This window comes from Pristis pectinata, chromosome 5, assembly GCF_009764475.1.
Source record: "Pristis pectinata isolate sPriPec2 chromosome 5, sPriPec2.1.pri, whole genome shotgun sequence".
Taxonomy (NCBI): Eukaryota; Metazoa; Chordata; class Chondrichthyes; order Rhinopristiformes; family Pristidae; genus Pristis; species Pristis pectinata.
This window is the reverse complement of record NC_067409.1, coordinates 69,557,290-69,572,899: the sequence shown is the minus strand read 5'-3', so window position 1 is coordinate 69,572,899 and position 15,610 is coordinate 69,557,290. Positions and strand designations below refer to the sequence as shown.

The 15,610-nt window shown below is 42.5% G+C and overlaps 1 protein-coding gene across 2 annotated transcripts in view; it reads left to right on the top strand.

Annotated features, from left to right (window-relative positions):
• ulk4 (unc-51 like kinase 4) overlaps positions 1 to 15,610 on the top strand; it is a 527,384-nt gene that overhangs the window by 163,345 nt on the left and 348,429 nt on the right. For both annotated transcript variants that reach the window (XM_052015441.1, XM_052015440.1), the window contains exon 19: positions 3,993 to 4,076. In XM_052015441.1, the coding sequence (XP_051871401.1) occupies positions 3,993 to 4,076 (84 nt within the window). The remainder of the gene's footprint in view (positions 1 to 3,992; positions 4,077 to 15,610) is intronic.

Sequence of the window (15,610 nt, the reverse complement as noted above, 5' to 3'; positions counted from 1 at the left end):
TGTACTATGGAGATGTGGTTGTTGTTCAGGGATCTCTTGCAGGATGTTAGGGATAAATTTGTCCCAGTGAGGCAGAGAAAGAATGGCAGGATGAAGGAACCATGGGTGACAAGAGAGGTGGAACATCTAGTTCGGAGGAAGTAGGCAGCATACATAAGTTGTAGGCAGCAAGGATCAGATAGGGCTCTTAAGGAATATAGGGTAGCAAGGAAGGAACTTAAGAAGGGGACATGAAAAGGCCTTGGCGAGTAGGGTTAAGGAAAACCCCAAGGCATTTTTCAGTTATATGAAGAGCAGAAGGATGACGAGAGTAAAGGTAGGACCGATTAGAGACAAAGGTGGGAAGATGTGCATGGAAGCTGTGGAAGTGGGTGAGGTCCTCAATGAATACTTCTTTTCAGTGTTCACCAAGGAGAGGGGCATTGATGACGCTGAGGACAGTGTTGGTAAGGTTAATGTTCTAGAGCATGTGGATATCAAGAGAGTGGATGTGTTGGAGCTGTTAGAAAATATTTGGACAGATAAGTCCCTGGGGCCTGACGGAATATTCCCCAGGCTGCTCCGCAAGGCGAGGGAGGAGATTGCTGAACCGTTGAATCTTTGAGTCCTTGTTGTCCACGGGAATGGTACCAGAGGATTTGAGGGTGGCAAATGTTGTCCCCTTATTCATACAAGGTAGTAGGGATAGTCCAGAGAATTATAGACCAGTGAGCCGTACATCTGTGGTGGCAAAGCTGTTGGAAGGGATGATCTATGGGCATTTAGAGAATCATGGTCTGATCAGGGACAGCCAGCATGGCTTTGTGAAGGGCACATCATGTCTCACAAATCTGATAGGGTTCTTTGAGGAGGTGACCAGGCAGATTGATGAAGGTAGTGCAGTAAATGTTGTCTACGTGGATTTTAGTAAGGCATTTGACAAGGTTCCACGTGGTAGGCTTCTTTAGACGGTCAGAGGGCATGGAATCCAGGGAAGCTTGGCCATGTGGATTCAGAATTGGCTTGCCTGTGGAAAGCAGAGGGGTGTGGTGAAGGGAGTGCATTCGGATTGGAGGGCTGTGACTAGCGGTGTCCCACAAGAATCGGTTCTGGGACCTCTGCTTTTCGTGACTTTTATGAATGACTTGGATGAGGGGGTAGAAGGGTGGGTTGGCAAGTTTGCAGACGATACAAAGGTTGGTGGTGTTGTGGATAGTGTCGAGGATTGTCGAAGATTGCAGAGGGACATTGATAGGATGCAGAGCTGGGCTGCGAGGTGACAGATGGAGTTCAATCTGGAGAAGTGTGAGGTGGTACACTTTGGAAGGACAAACTCCAGGGTGGAGTATAAAGTTAATGATAGGATTCTGGGTAGTGTGGAGGAGCAGAGGGATCTGGTGGTTCATATCCACAGATCACTGAAAGTTGCCTCACAGGTGGATAGGGTAGTTAAGAAAGCTTAGGGGATGTTAGCATTCATAAGTCGTGGGATCGAGTTTAAGAGCCATGAGGTAATGATGCAGCTCTACAAAACTCTGGTTAGACCACACTTGGAGTACTGTGTCCAGTTCTGGTCGCCTCATTATAGGAAGGATGTGGAGGTGTTGGAAAGGGTGCAGAGGACATTTACCAGGATGCTGCCTGGTTTAGAGAGTATGGATTATGAAGAGAGACTAAGGGAGCTAGGGCTTTACTTTTTGGAGAGAAGGAGGATGAGGGGAGACATGATAGAGGTATACAAAATATTAAGAGGAATAGATAGAATAGACAGCCAGCGCCTCTTTTCCAGGGCACCAATGCTCAATACAAGAGGGCATGGCTTTAAGGTAATGGGTGGGAAGTTCAAGGGAGATATCAGAGGAGGGTTTTTTACCAGACAGTGGTTGGTGCATGGAATACGCTGCCTGGGGTAGTGGTAGAGGCAGGTACATTGGTCAAATTCAAGAGATTGCTAGATAAGCATATGGAGGAAGTTAAAATAGGGGGATATGTGGGAAGAAGGGGTTTGATAGTCTGAGGTGAGGTTTAAAGGTCAGCACAACATTGTGGGCCGAAGGGCCTGTATTATGCTGTACTGTTCTATAATTCTATGATTCATCAATTATGGAATTGAATTTAAGAGCCGAGAGGTAATGTTGCAGCTATATCGGACCCTGGTCAGACCCCACTTGGAGTACTGTGCTCAGTTCTGGTCACCTCAGTACAGAGAGATTGTGGAAGCCATAGAGAGGGTGCAGAAGAGATTCTTCTTGGAGCGACGGAGGATGAGAGGTGACCTGATAGAGGTATATAAGATGATAAGAGGCATTGATCGTGTGGATAGTCAGAGGCTTTTTCCCAGGGCTGAAATGGTTGCCACAAGAGGACACAGGTTTAAGGTGCTGGGGAATAGGTACAGAGGAGATGTCAGGGGTAAGTTTTTTACTCAGAGAGTGGTGAGTGCGTGGAATGGGCTGCCGGCAACAGTGGTGGAGGCGGATATGATAGGGTCTTTTAAGAGACTTTTGGATAGGTACATTGAGCTTCGAAAAATAGAGGGCTATGGGTAAGCCTACTAATTTCTAAGGTCGGGACATGTTCGGCACAACTTTGTGGGCTGAAGGGCCTGTATTGTGTTGTTGGTTTACTATGTTTCTATTAAAGTGGATAAGGTAGTAAGAAGGCATATGGAATGCTTGCTTTCATTGGTAGGAGCATTGAGGGTAAGAGTAAGGAAGTCATGTTGCAGCTATACAAAACTTTAGTCAGATCACACATGGAGTATTGTGAGCAGTTCTGGTCACCTCATTACGAGAAGGATGTGGAGACTGTAGAAAAGGTGCAGAAGAAGTTTACCAGGATGCTCCCTAGAATAGAGGGTATGAGCTATCAGGACAAGTTGGACAGACTTGGGTTGTTTTCCTTGGAGTATCAGAGGCTGAGGGGAGACCTGATAGAAATTTTAAAAATTATGAGAGGCATAGGTAGGGTAGGCAGTCATAATCTGTTCCCCAGGGTAGAAATGTCAAACAGCAGAGGACATACTTTTAAAGTTCGAGGGGGAGAAGTTTAAAGGCAATGTGAGGGGCAAATTTTTATGCAGAGTGGTCGGTGCCTGGAATGGGTTACCAGTAGCAGCAGTTTGGTGGAATTTAAGTGGCTTTTAAATAGACACAAGAACAAGAAAGGAATAGAAGAATATGGATGATAAACAGATGGAGGATATTTAGTATAAATCGGCATCGAGGTTGGCACAACATCATGGCTGAATGGCCTGTCCAGTGCTGTACTGTTATGTGTTCTATGTACGTGTCAGGGTTACTTGAAGAGAAGGTGGAGTTAAAGGTGAAGATTACCACCACCTCAGAAATTTAAGAGGGCATTGGCAGGACTGGAAAACTTGAGCTACAGGGCAGCAATGGTTTGACTTGGGTTGTTTCTTTTGGAGTGGTGGAGGCTGAAGAGAGATTTCATTGATGTGTAGAAAATTTTGAGGGTCCCAGATGGAGTTGATAGGAAGTACAGACTTCCTTTAGCAGATGCCAAAAATGTAATGTAACTGACAAAGTTTAGAGGGGAAATATATTTTCACCCAAAGACTGTTGAGAGTCTGAACTTGGTCTGAAAGAATGGCAGAGGCAGATTCACCATTGAATTTAAAAGATACATTGGATGAGCATATGTTAGAACATGCAAGGTTGGGGGCAAAGTGAAATTCACCTCTATAGGTCTGTTTTGTCTGGGCTTGATACAATAGCTGTATTATTTTCTATTCATCAAATTTCAGTGATTCTAATCTCACACTAGCCATACAGGAGCAAATCTTGGTTCTCTTACCTTTTCCATTGCAACCATCCCTGCTGAACTACTGTCTTTGGAAGAATGGGTTGAATAACTTCCTTTCTTGAAAAAGAGGACTGTGAATTATGTTGTTTGTGTTTTTTAAAAAAAAATCATTTTAAAAATGTATCAACTGGAAAAATTTGCAGACTAACTTCATTTGCACTGATGTTGCTTCATTTCCTTCATTGAAGGAGGAGAGAAGACCACACTCAAGAGACCATTGGACTATCCCCTCCGCAGCCTACGCTGTGGTAATGAGATGTATTCGGGAAGGGGTAAGGCTGCTTTTTGCCTCCTGAGAAATAAATAGTATTCTTTGGTGTGCTTCAGAGATTTCATGCATGTTGTAGTCTTCATATTTACACATGCATAATTTGTGCTTGTCATCTGCTGAATTAGAATTATCTAGGGAGTGTCTCACTTGCCAAGTCCCAGAAGTGTTCTTTCTCTTTGTTTTCACCATATTTGTTTGAAAACATAAAGCTTTAAGAAAATAAATACACAGATGTTTTAAAATCCCATTGAGTGCAGTGATTCCCACAGGAATTATGAATTTATCAAAATAATGGGAAGTCATCCTGAAAGCATAAACACTTATCTGGCACGTTTGCTAAAACAAATCACCAGTGATGCATGTAAAAATTTTGAACCAGTCTGTTCTAATGTGCTAAGTTGGTTGTGTACCCAGACATGACTTGATTGTAGTTAACATTGTTGACTATTATTTAAATACAGATTTATTTCCTTTCTGGCCATAAACTGACAATCACTCACCTACCAACTATACTGTAACTGTGATTTGACAAATGCTCCCTGAATGCAAATTGTTCAGATCATTTTCATTGGATTTTAAAGATAAAAAATATTTATGGTTCAGTGTTAGTTTGTTAGTTAAGCAACTCATTGATGGTACTTAAATTTAATGATGCTAATTTGCAATATTTAATCTTTGCAAATTGAATGTTTGCTCTTTTAAACTGAGTTTTTATCACTTTCAGGGCAGAGAATAAGAGAAATTTGCAGTGAAGGTACTTCACCAGAGATAATTAAGTAAAAATGGTCCGGGTGACTGGTGTTTCTACAGGCTAAGGAAATTTTGATCCCAAAGGGGATTGCAATAACAAATCTCCAGTGGTGACAGATTGAATTAGTGTGACAGTCTTATTGAGAATGTGGAGTAGCGAAACAGACTTTGACCTTTTTTTCCATCTGTAATAAGTGGTCATCATTACCTGGCATTCAGATGCTGTGGCTCAGGGTTTGCTGATGGAAATTGAGAGCTGCAGCCTAAGGTAGAAGCAAAAGTGTGCTGGAGAATTATGTTGGTAACATTATACATGAATATATTTGCATATTTATGAACACTTTCACGAAGAACTCTGATTTTAATTAAATATTATTAAAGAATTAATGTATTTTTATTGGATCCTGGCAGGTGATTTAAGATGGGTAAGATGTATTTGAAAATAAGGAAGAACTTTCACTTGCCAATTATATGTTCCATTCTGTTTAGTCTTATTTCAGTTGCATTTAATGATGCGCATTGCTCCTATAATTTGTGATGGTGGCAAAATTGTTTTCTCAATCGACTACACTAATAATTTGATGTAGCTTCAAGCAACACTATTTTATAAGACAATGGTTAGATTTGAATGGAACTCAGCAGACCAGCAAATAATAGTGAATTGTGCATTCCTTTTAAATGAATGTTGGCAAGTTGACTATTGTAATAGGAGGAGGCCATTTAGCTCCTTAGGACTGCTCTGCTGTTCGGTAAAAACATGCTTGATCCATCATTCTGGATATCATTCTGGTAAACCCATGCTGTATTCTCCCCAGCAAAAGTTCCTGTCTACAGTCAAGGTTGTGGATTTGCTATGTTGCTGTGGTATTATGGTGTAGTGGCAGGAGAACCCCCAATTTAGAAAACTTGTTGAATTGATAGGAACCCAAGTGAACAGAGCAAAATTTTATTTCTGACTTCTGTCTTTGTGTGAAGGGCCACCATACTCTGCAGAGTACTGCAAAGCTTGGTAACTAAAGTAGAAACAATTCTGTGCAGTAACACTCATTATTCATTCACAGTGATTGTGCCAGTTTTGAATTCTACACATTGCTGAAACGTAATACTGCTGAGGGGGAGTAGCCCCACAAATTGCATTGAAAAGGTACAGACTCATTCTGTAAAGGAAAAACACTGAAATTGTGTTCAGTCAAAGGAATAAATAAGAGGGAATCACATTTATTTGGGATATTGTTGTATCTTCAGAACACCCAAGAGCAGATCACATCCAATGAATTACTTCTGAAAACTACTTATGTTGGCAAATGCAGCACTGATATTTTCCCCCAAAATATACTTTATTCATAATATTTGTAATTGTACATTCATTTAATGTTGTTCTTAGTATTTAGTATATCATTACACTTGCTTACAAGATTTACAATATGTCAACATGGCATTAATTTTTTCTTTCCCAAACATTTCATTTGTGGTAAGTTTGAGATTTATTTCACAGGGCCCAATGTAATAGCAGGAGGACCCCAAGCTGGGTATTTCCTCATAAAGCAAGCTTCAGTGCTCCCCTGACACATAGTCCTCCAACCTGTAACATTTGATTGTGGACTGCTCCATGCACTGGAAAACCAGCAAGTTTTTCCCAGATCAAAGTGCATCTTCCACCTTCCATACCTCCAGCAGTGGTCAGTGTTTGTCTCAGTTGTGACCCAGCTGCAACAGGCAAATTGAACAAGCAAGTTAATGTTATTTAGCTTGAGCCCCATGATTGTGAAGATAACAATTCAGTCTACCAAAGCATGTTAAATCTAACATTTTAATCAATACTTATCAGTGAATAAAACATAGGCTACTGCTAACAAGGTAGCAGTGGTGATACCTGGGACAAATAGTGATAACTGTGCCCAATACTTTAACAGATGATAACAATGATAATTCCAATGATTTTAACAAAAATGGTAATAAATACTCCCACTAGATGGCAATAACTATGCCCAATATAGCAATAAATATGCCTAAAAAGTTAGCAGTTATATGGCCATGGTTGATTATACAAACTACTTCTCTTGGATGTTCCACTGTGTCCTGTTGGGTCTCATTGACCAAACTGGCACCCTTCCTCTGATTATATGAACAAGCAGGCCCAGAGTTATTGGTCAGTTAGTTTACATCAATTGCTGAACCTTCTCCTAAATGCAGTAATTGCATTCTAGTTGGCACCTCTCCTAGGACTAGGTAACAACAGCAGATGTCACTACAGTCCTGTATATCATTATAGTCTTGGATATGACTACCCTACCTTCTACCTTTGGACCTTTATTAAGCTGCAATTCAATGGGCAATTTATTTTACCATTTACAATTTTGAAATCTATTTTTGAATTTATCCATTCAATTACAGAGAAGGCTGTTTAACCGTCACAACTCTGACAAAGATGCATCATATTTGATGTCCACTTTGCCCACTTTGGTAGAGGTTTTCCTCCTCTCTTAGATGGGAGTTCTGTGAGATCCTCTCTCCCCATCTGTGAGCAGTCCAGATGAAGGGTTGTAACCCGAAATGTCGCCTGTCCATTTCCCCCCCACAGATGCTGTCTGACCCTCTGAATTCCTCTAGCATCTTGTTTGTTGCTCATCATTTTTCTCAATCAGGTTAACTTCCATCCGACAAATCAATGGGGCACTGGGATGTGTTGTAGAACAGAGGGACCTAGGAGTACAAGTACATGGTTCCCTGAAAGTGGCATTGCAGGTAGACAGCGTGGTGAAAGAAGGCTTTTGGCATGCTGGCATTCATCAGACAGAGCATTGAGTAAAACAGCTGGGAAGTTATGTTGCAGTTGTACAAGATGTTGGTGAGGCCGCATTTGGAATATTGTGTTCAGTTTTGGTCACTCTGCTGTAGGAATGATGCCATTAAGCTGGAAAGAATGCAGAGGAGATTGACAAGGATGTTGCTGGGACTCAAGGGCCTGAGTTGTGGAGAGATGTTGAGCAGGTTGGGACTTTTTTCATTGGAGCGTACTAGAATGAGGGGTGATTTTATAGAGGTTCATAAAATTATGAGGGGCATAGGTAGGGTGAATGTGCACAGTCTTTTTCCCAGAGTTGGGAAATCAAGAACTAGTGGGCATAGGTTTTAGGTGAGGGGAGATTTAATAGGAACCTGAGGGGTAACTTTTTCCATCCAGAGGGTTGTCAGTATATGGAATGAGCTGCCAGAGGAAGTGGTTGAGGCAGGTACATTAACAATATTTAGAAGGTACTTGGACGGGTACATGGATAGGAAAGACAGAAGGATACGCAAATGGGACTAGCTTAGCTGGAAATCTTGGTCAGCATGGACCAGTTGGGCTGAATGGCCTGTTTCCGTGCTGTATAACTCTATGACTCTAAGTCATTAAATATCCTGCTGATACTTCAAGGAGAAATACAAGGGAAAATGCTGTTGGATATTGTCAGTTACTGCCATATAACAGGTAGGTTGAGGGTTGATGCCGATAATCTTGGGCTCACTGATGCTTTGGCTATGTGATGAGTAGGTAATGGATCAAATAGAGTGTCTTGTATGAGAGGGAAGGAATCTGTAATTGGATACAGTTGCTCTACATTTACATCAGTAGTCCAATCCACCTTGACATCTGGGAAGCAGAAAGCTTTTCAATCAAATCTGTTGAGCAAGGCTGCCCTCTCTCCTCTGTCTTGTTTGTGTGATGTATTGAGGCTTTTGCCAAATCCAAAAGGAAGGACAAGGCATAAGAGGGGGCGACATTCAAAGCCTCCTTATATGTGGGCAGAATCACCATCTTCTGCTTCAACTCTCAGTCGATTGTCAGATTGGTGAGCATCTGTGATGGTGCTGGGAGTTTGATTTTGAGGAGCTAGGGCCTGCATCAAAAAGCCAAAGTGAAGCAGAAGTTGGGAATGTGGTAGCAGTGCTCCCTCTCCATGGCAGGGAAGAACCTTGTCATCAGGTGCAGGGTGCTTTTGGTGTTGCTGTATGAGTCATCTGTGTAACCCATAAGCCACTCCTCCACCACAGCAGTCACTTGAGTTGTCTTTCATTTCAATGAGAGATGCAAAATAGATTGTGTCAGTGAAGATGTGGTGTACAGCCCTCCAGAGAAAGGGCAGAGAGAAGACCCAACATGAACCTCATCCTGATGGTTACCTTTGTGTGTTGCTGCATCGAGCTGTGCATAGAGCCTGAGTACGCAAAGCAAGTGCCACTATGTGCTGAGGTTCTACCCTAACCAGTGCAGTGAAGGATGGGCCTGGAATTTCAGTCATTTGGACCATGCCACTACACCTGTTGCTTGTAGAAAAGTTTCTGTGCAAAAGCATCTTTGACGACATCATCAGGCAGTGCATGATGATCAGGCAGGCACAGGCCCTGCATGAGGAGAGAGTGGATCCTGTTGGTTGGTTCCTTGAGCAGACTGTCAAAATCATTTTGCAGAGTGTCTCATCCTCAGAGCTTCCAAGCAAGCACCAAGACCTTGTTTGCTAGTAGGTGAGAAGGCCCCCTCCACCTCAAATCCTTCATGAACGACTGGAGTATTAATCTTTCTGCGTACTGCCCACAATGTGGATGTTGTGCAGATGAGGTGGTCACCCACGTCCTTGTGAACCATGTGTTTGCCAAAAAAGTCTGGAAAGGGATATGGTGGTCTTTGTTGAGGTTCATCCCCAGTAGCTGCATAACACAGGATCGATGAAAGAAGCAGCTTGTTCTGCCTGAGTTTTTCAGCATAAAAAAAGGTACTTTGACCACCTTATCCATGCCAACCATCAAATATCCCATTTTCCAGCACTTGGTTCGTAGCATTCAGGTACTCATACAGATAATTTTTAATGTTATGAGAGTACCTGGCTCCATCAAGCACTGTTTTTATTCAGATCCCCTCTGACCCTCTTAGAGTCGTACAGTGTGGAAACAGGCCCTTTCGCCCAACTGGTCCATGCTGACCAAGATGCCCCATTGAAGCTAGTCCCATTTGGCAGCATGTGGCCCATAATCGTCTAAACCTTTCCTATCCATGTACCTGTCCAACTGTCTTTTGAAAGTTGTCATTGTACCTGCCTAAACCACTTCCTCTGGCAGCTCATTCCACATACAGACCACCATTTGTGTAAAAAAAATGTTGCCTCTCAAGTTCCTTTTAAATCTTTCCCTTTTCACCTTCAGCCAATGCCCTCTGGTTCTTGATACCCCAACCCTGGTAAAATAAAAAGACTGAGTGCATTCACCCTACTCTGCCCCTCATGACTTAATACACCTCCATAATATCACCCCTAAGTCTCGTACACTCCAGGGAATAAAGTCCTAGCCTGTACAACCTCTCATAACACAGTCTCTTAAGTCCTGGTAACATCCTCAAATTTTTTCTGCACTCTTTCCTATAGCAGGATGACCAAAACAGAACAGAAGTGCAGGCTCACCAGTGAGGTTGTACCTTGCAAGGTTGTACCGCACTATGACTTCCCAACAGTGCTCTGACTGATGAAAGCCAGTGTGCCAAAAGTTGCCTTCTCCATCCTGTCTGCCTGTGACTCCACTTTCAGGAAACCATGTACTTGTACTCCAAGGTCCCTCTGTTCTACAACATTCCCCAGGGCCCTACAGTTCACTGTGAAGGCTCTACCTTGATTTGACTTTCCAAAATGTAACACCTCGCACTTATCTGAATTAAACTCCATTTGCCATTCCTTGACCCACTTACTCAGCTGAATCAGAATCCCCCTGTAAATTTTGATAACCTTCTTCACTGTCCACTGTACCAATGATTTTAATGCCATCTGCAAACTTACTAACCATGCCTTGTACATTTTTATCCAAATCATTGATCTGATGACAAACAGCAATGGGTCCAGCACCAACCCCTGTGGCATACCACTAGATACAGGCCTCCAGTCTGAGAAACAACCTTCCATCATCACCCTCTACTTCCTACCATCAAGCCAGTTTTGTATCCAATTAGCTAGCTCTCCTTGGATGCCATGCAATCTAACCTTCCAGAGCAGCTTACCATGTAGAACCTTATCAAAGGCCTTACTGAAGTCCATATAAATTACGTCAACTATTCTGCCCTCATCAACTTTCTAAATCACCTGATCAAAAAACTCAATCAAGTTTGTAAGACATGATCTCCAATGCACAAAGCCATGCTGACTACTGCTAATCAACCCCTGTCTTTCCAGATGCACATATGTCAAATCCATCAGAATCCTCTCCAGTAACTTAGCTACCATAGATGTTGGACTTACTGGTTTATAATTCCCAAGTTTTTCTTTGCAGCCCTCGTAAATAAAGGGATAACGTTTGTTACCCTCTGCTGGCAGCTCACCCATGGCTAACGATGATGCAAATATCTCACTCAGGGCTCCCACAGTTTCTTCTCTAGCCTCCTGCAGTATTCTTGGATAGGCCTGTTCAAGCCCTGGAGATTTATCTACCTTCATACGTTTTAAGACGTCAGGCACCTCCTCTACTGTATTGCAGATTATCCCCAAGACCTCCCCATTAATTTTTCCTAGTTCCATAGTCTTTGTGTCTTTCTCCATGGTAAAAACAGAGGAAAAATATTCATTAAGGACCTCACCCTTCTCCTGTGGTGCCAGACAAAGATGTCCATTTGGTCTTTGCAGGGTCCTATTCTCTTTCTAGATACTCTTTTTTCCCTGAATGTACTTAAAATCTCTTTGGATTCTCCATAATCTTCTCTGCCAAAGCTATCTCATGCCCCCTCCTGATTTCCTCTTGAGTACATCCCCTATTTTATCCCAGGGATTCACTTGATCTCAGCTACCTGCACCTGACCCATGCTGCCTCTTTTTTCCTGACCAAGACCTCAATATCTCTCATCATCCAGGGTTCTCTACTTCTACCAGCCTTGTCCTTCACTCTAACAGGAACATGCAGTCCTTGAGCTCTCACTATCTCACCTTTAAAAACCTCCCACTTGCCAGAGATCTCTTTGCCCACAAACAAACTTCTCCTATTGATTTTTGCAAGTTCCTGTCTAATATGGTCAAAATTTACCTTGCCTCAATTTAGAACTTGAACTTGTGGACCAGTTCTGTCCCTTTCCAAAACTAATTTAAAACTAGTAGAAGTGTGGACACTGGTTCCAAAGTGTTCCCCCAATGTCTCCTCAGTCATTTCCCCCACCATATTACCCAAGGGTAGGTCGAGCTTTGCCCTCTCCTTAGTAGGGCCCTGAGCAAACTTTCCTGAACACACTTAACAAATTCCACCCCATCTAAGCTCCTAACACTATGGCAGCCCCAGTCTATGTTAAGAAAGTTAAAATCCCCTACTCTGACAACTCTCCACAATCTCTCTGCGTATTTGTTCCTCTAATTCCCATCGACTATTTGGGGGCCGGAAGTACAAACCCAACAAGGTGATTATCCCCTTCTTATTTCTCAGCTCCACCCATAAAGCCTCACTGGATGATCTTTCAGTAATTTCACCTCTGCTGTAATGTTCCCCCTAATCAGAAATGCAACTCTCCCTCCTCTCTTTCCTCAACCTCCATCCTGCCTAAAGCACCTGTACCCTGGAATATTAAGCTGCCCGTCCTGTCCCTCCTATAGCCATGTTTCTTCAATGGCTATAATATCCAAGTCCACTTAGCTAACCATGCTCTGAATTCATCTGCCTTGCCTGTCAGACCTCTTGCATTGAAATAAATGCAATTTAATCCGATAGACTTACCTCGGTCCCTGCCGTGCTCCTCACTGACTTGCTATCACTGACCTCTGTATCACTTTTCAGCCTCTCGTTTGCCTCTGTGCCGCTTAGGATCCCACCCCCTGCCAAATCTCCTCATTTACATCTCTGATTTTATACGTCTTTATTATTACCTCACTACCCACCCTATCTATGCCTCTCAGAGTTTAGAATACCTCTATCAGGTCCCCCATCAGTTTCTTCCACTCCAAGGAAAACAAATGCAGCCTATCCATAGAGTCGAAAAACTGCAGATGCTGGAATCTTGATTAAAAAAACACAATAATGCTGGAGGAACTCAGCAGGCCAGGCAGCATCTGTGGAGAAAAGCAGACGGTCAACATTTCAGGTCAGGACCCTTCTTCAGGACTGAAGATAGGAAAAGGGGAAGCCCAATACATAGGGGGAAGAAAACAAAGCCATGATAGGTGGGCAAAAGAGGGAGGCGGGTGGTGATAGGTGGATGCAGGTAAGAGATAGTGATAGGCAGATGCAGGGGAGGAGGGGAGAGCAGATCCACTGGGGGATGGGTCAAAGTTATGGAGGCAGGCTGCATGGGGGGAGGGGAAGAAAGAAAAGTGAGATAGGTTAGGAAAGAGAAGAAAAGAAGAGGCAAGATGGGGGGTGGGTGTGTGTTTACTTAATGTGAGAGAATTTGATGTTCATCCTGTTAGGCTGTAAGGTCCCAAGATGGAAAATGAGGTGTTGTTCCTCCAGTTTGCTTTTGGATTTCTCCCAGCAGTGGAGGAGGCTAAGGACTGACAGATCAGTGATGGAGTGGGAGGGGGAGTTGAAGTGACTGGCAACATCGTGATGCAGATTGCGGTTTTGGACGGAGAGTTGGTGTTCTCCGAAATAGTCACCTAGTCTGCGTTTGGTCTCGCAAGACCATGGAGTCATACAGCAAGGAAATAGACCATGCTGTAGGCAGTTTATAGGAAAAATGTGGTAGCAGTGGAAAGGGTGCAGAGGGAATTCACCAGGATGTTGTTTGGGATGGAGTGTTTGAGCTATGAGGAGATTCTGGAGAGGCGGGGCCTGTTTTCCTGTAGCAGAGGAGGTTGTGGGGACATGATTGAGGTATATAAAATTATGAGTGATATTCATAGGGTAGACTGCAGGAAACTTTTACCCTGATCAGAGGTCGATAAAACTAGAGGACACAGATTTCAGGTAAGGGGTAAGAGATTTAGAGTGGATCTAAGGGGGACCTTTTTCATGCAGACAGTGGTGAGTACCTGGAATGCACTGCCTGAAGGAGTGGTGGAAGCAGAGTTGCTGACAGCATTTACAAAGTGTCTAGATGAGCACTCAAATTACCCAAGCATAGAAGGCTTATGGGCTAAATACTGGAAGGTGGGATTAATAGGGATAGGTGTCTATTGGCATGGACTTGGTGGACTGAATAGTGGGCCTTTCATTTTAAGGAGCAGGAGTACATGCTAAGGGCTGACCTGAAGCTTGGTACAGCCAATGAATCAGAATCAAGTTTATTATCCCTGACATATGTCATGAAATTTGTTGTTTTGTGGCAGCAGTACAATGCAAGACATAAAGACATAAAAATTACTGTAAGTTACAAAAATAAATAAATAGTGCAAAAGAGGAATAATAAGGTAATGTTCATAGGGTCATGGACCATTCAGAAATCTGATGGCGGAGGGGAAGAAACTGTTCCTGAAACGTCGAGCGTGGGTCTTCAGGCTCCCTGATGGTAGTAATGTGGAAGAGGGCATGTCCCGGATGGTGAGGGTCCTTAATGATGGATGTTGCCTTCTTGAGGTTATGCCTCTTGAAGATGCCCTTGATGGCGGGAAGGGTTGTGCCTGTGATGGAGCTGGCTGAGTCTACAACTCTCTGCAGCATCTTTCAATCCTACTCATTGGAGCCTCCAATCCAGGTGGTTATGCAACCAGTCAGAATTCTCTCCACTGTACATCTGTAGAAATTTGCAAGAGTCTTTGGTGACATACCAAATCAATGCTAAATCTCTGTTGGGAAGGACCGCAGTCTAGGATCCTGCCGCCACTGGACTCTGCAGCACTGAGCCCTGTGTAACAACCTCTCATTTACTGTACTGGTGAAATGTTTGGTAATGAAACATTAGTGAGATTGACATGTTGTGAATATACAAATTGTATTCATACAGCAAATGAGGATAATGGCATGTCCCAATTGCATTGCTCTATATATGTTATTAATTAAATATTTTTGGAAAAATTATTCCAAAAATAATCTTGCCTGATTATGAGTGGAGATACACCTATTTTTTCACACCTGATGGAAATTCCATCAATAAAACTGGTTTCACTGAATTTCTTTAAGTTCAATGAGGCCAGATTTTGATATTAAAAATCTAAATTAACAAGTGTTTCAAAAAAATATTGTCAAATGTTATATGAGATACTACAAAACTATGTGTTTGAAACACAAATATAGAACTAGATACTGATACTGCGACATAGAGAAAGCTGTAGTTCACCATGTAGTCCTAAATAAGGGCATAAATTCCTCCAGTGCTTGTAATGGTATCTACTACTTCACTAATTATCATTTAGCTTTAGCTTCCTTTAGCCCTCAATTTTAAATCTAAACCCTACATCTCTGTCTTCCCTTTCATTGTCCCCTAAATCCCGCTGGCTGGTGCATTAGTGAAAATAATTAGGTGAACTTGTCTTTGGGCAGGTTAATGTCCTGATAATGTAAAATACTATGCTATGTCCAAGACGCATCCTTCATTGCAATTCACAATACATTACCACAGCATTAACTTGCATATCACCAATTATATTTGCCTGGACACTTGTTCAAAAAATATTCATGGGCAAGAACACAATGTTCCCAATAGAAAGTGGTCAACCACCAATTCTTAATGATACTTTGCTGGCATTCTTTATAATTTTGTCATGTGTGCAACCATACATTTTAAAAAATCAGCTGAATCATAATCCTAGGCCTGTCTGGTACTGTGACTTACTAATCTTTATTTTAAAATATCCTCTGTAACATTCTAGCCTAGCCTATTTATTTGGCTATTTAATAGGCTTCCTTATTTAC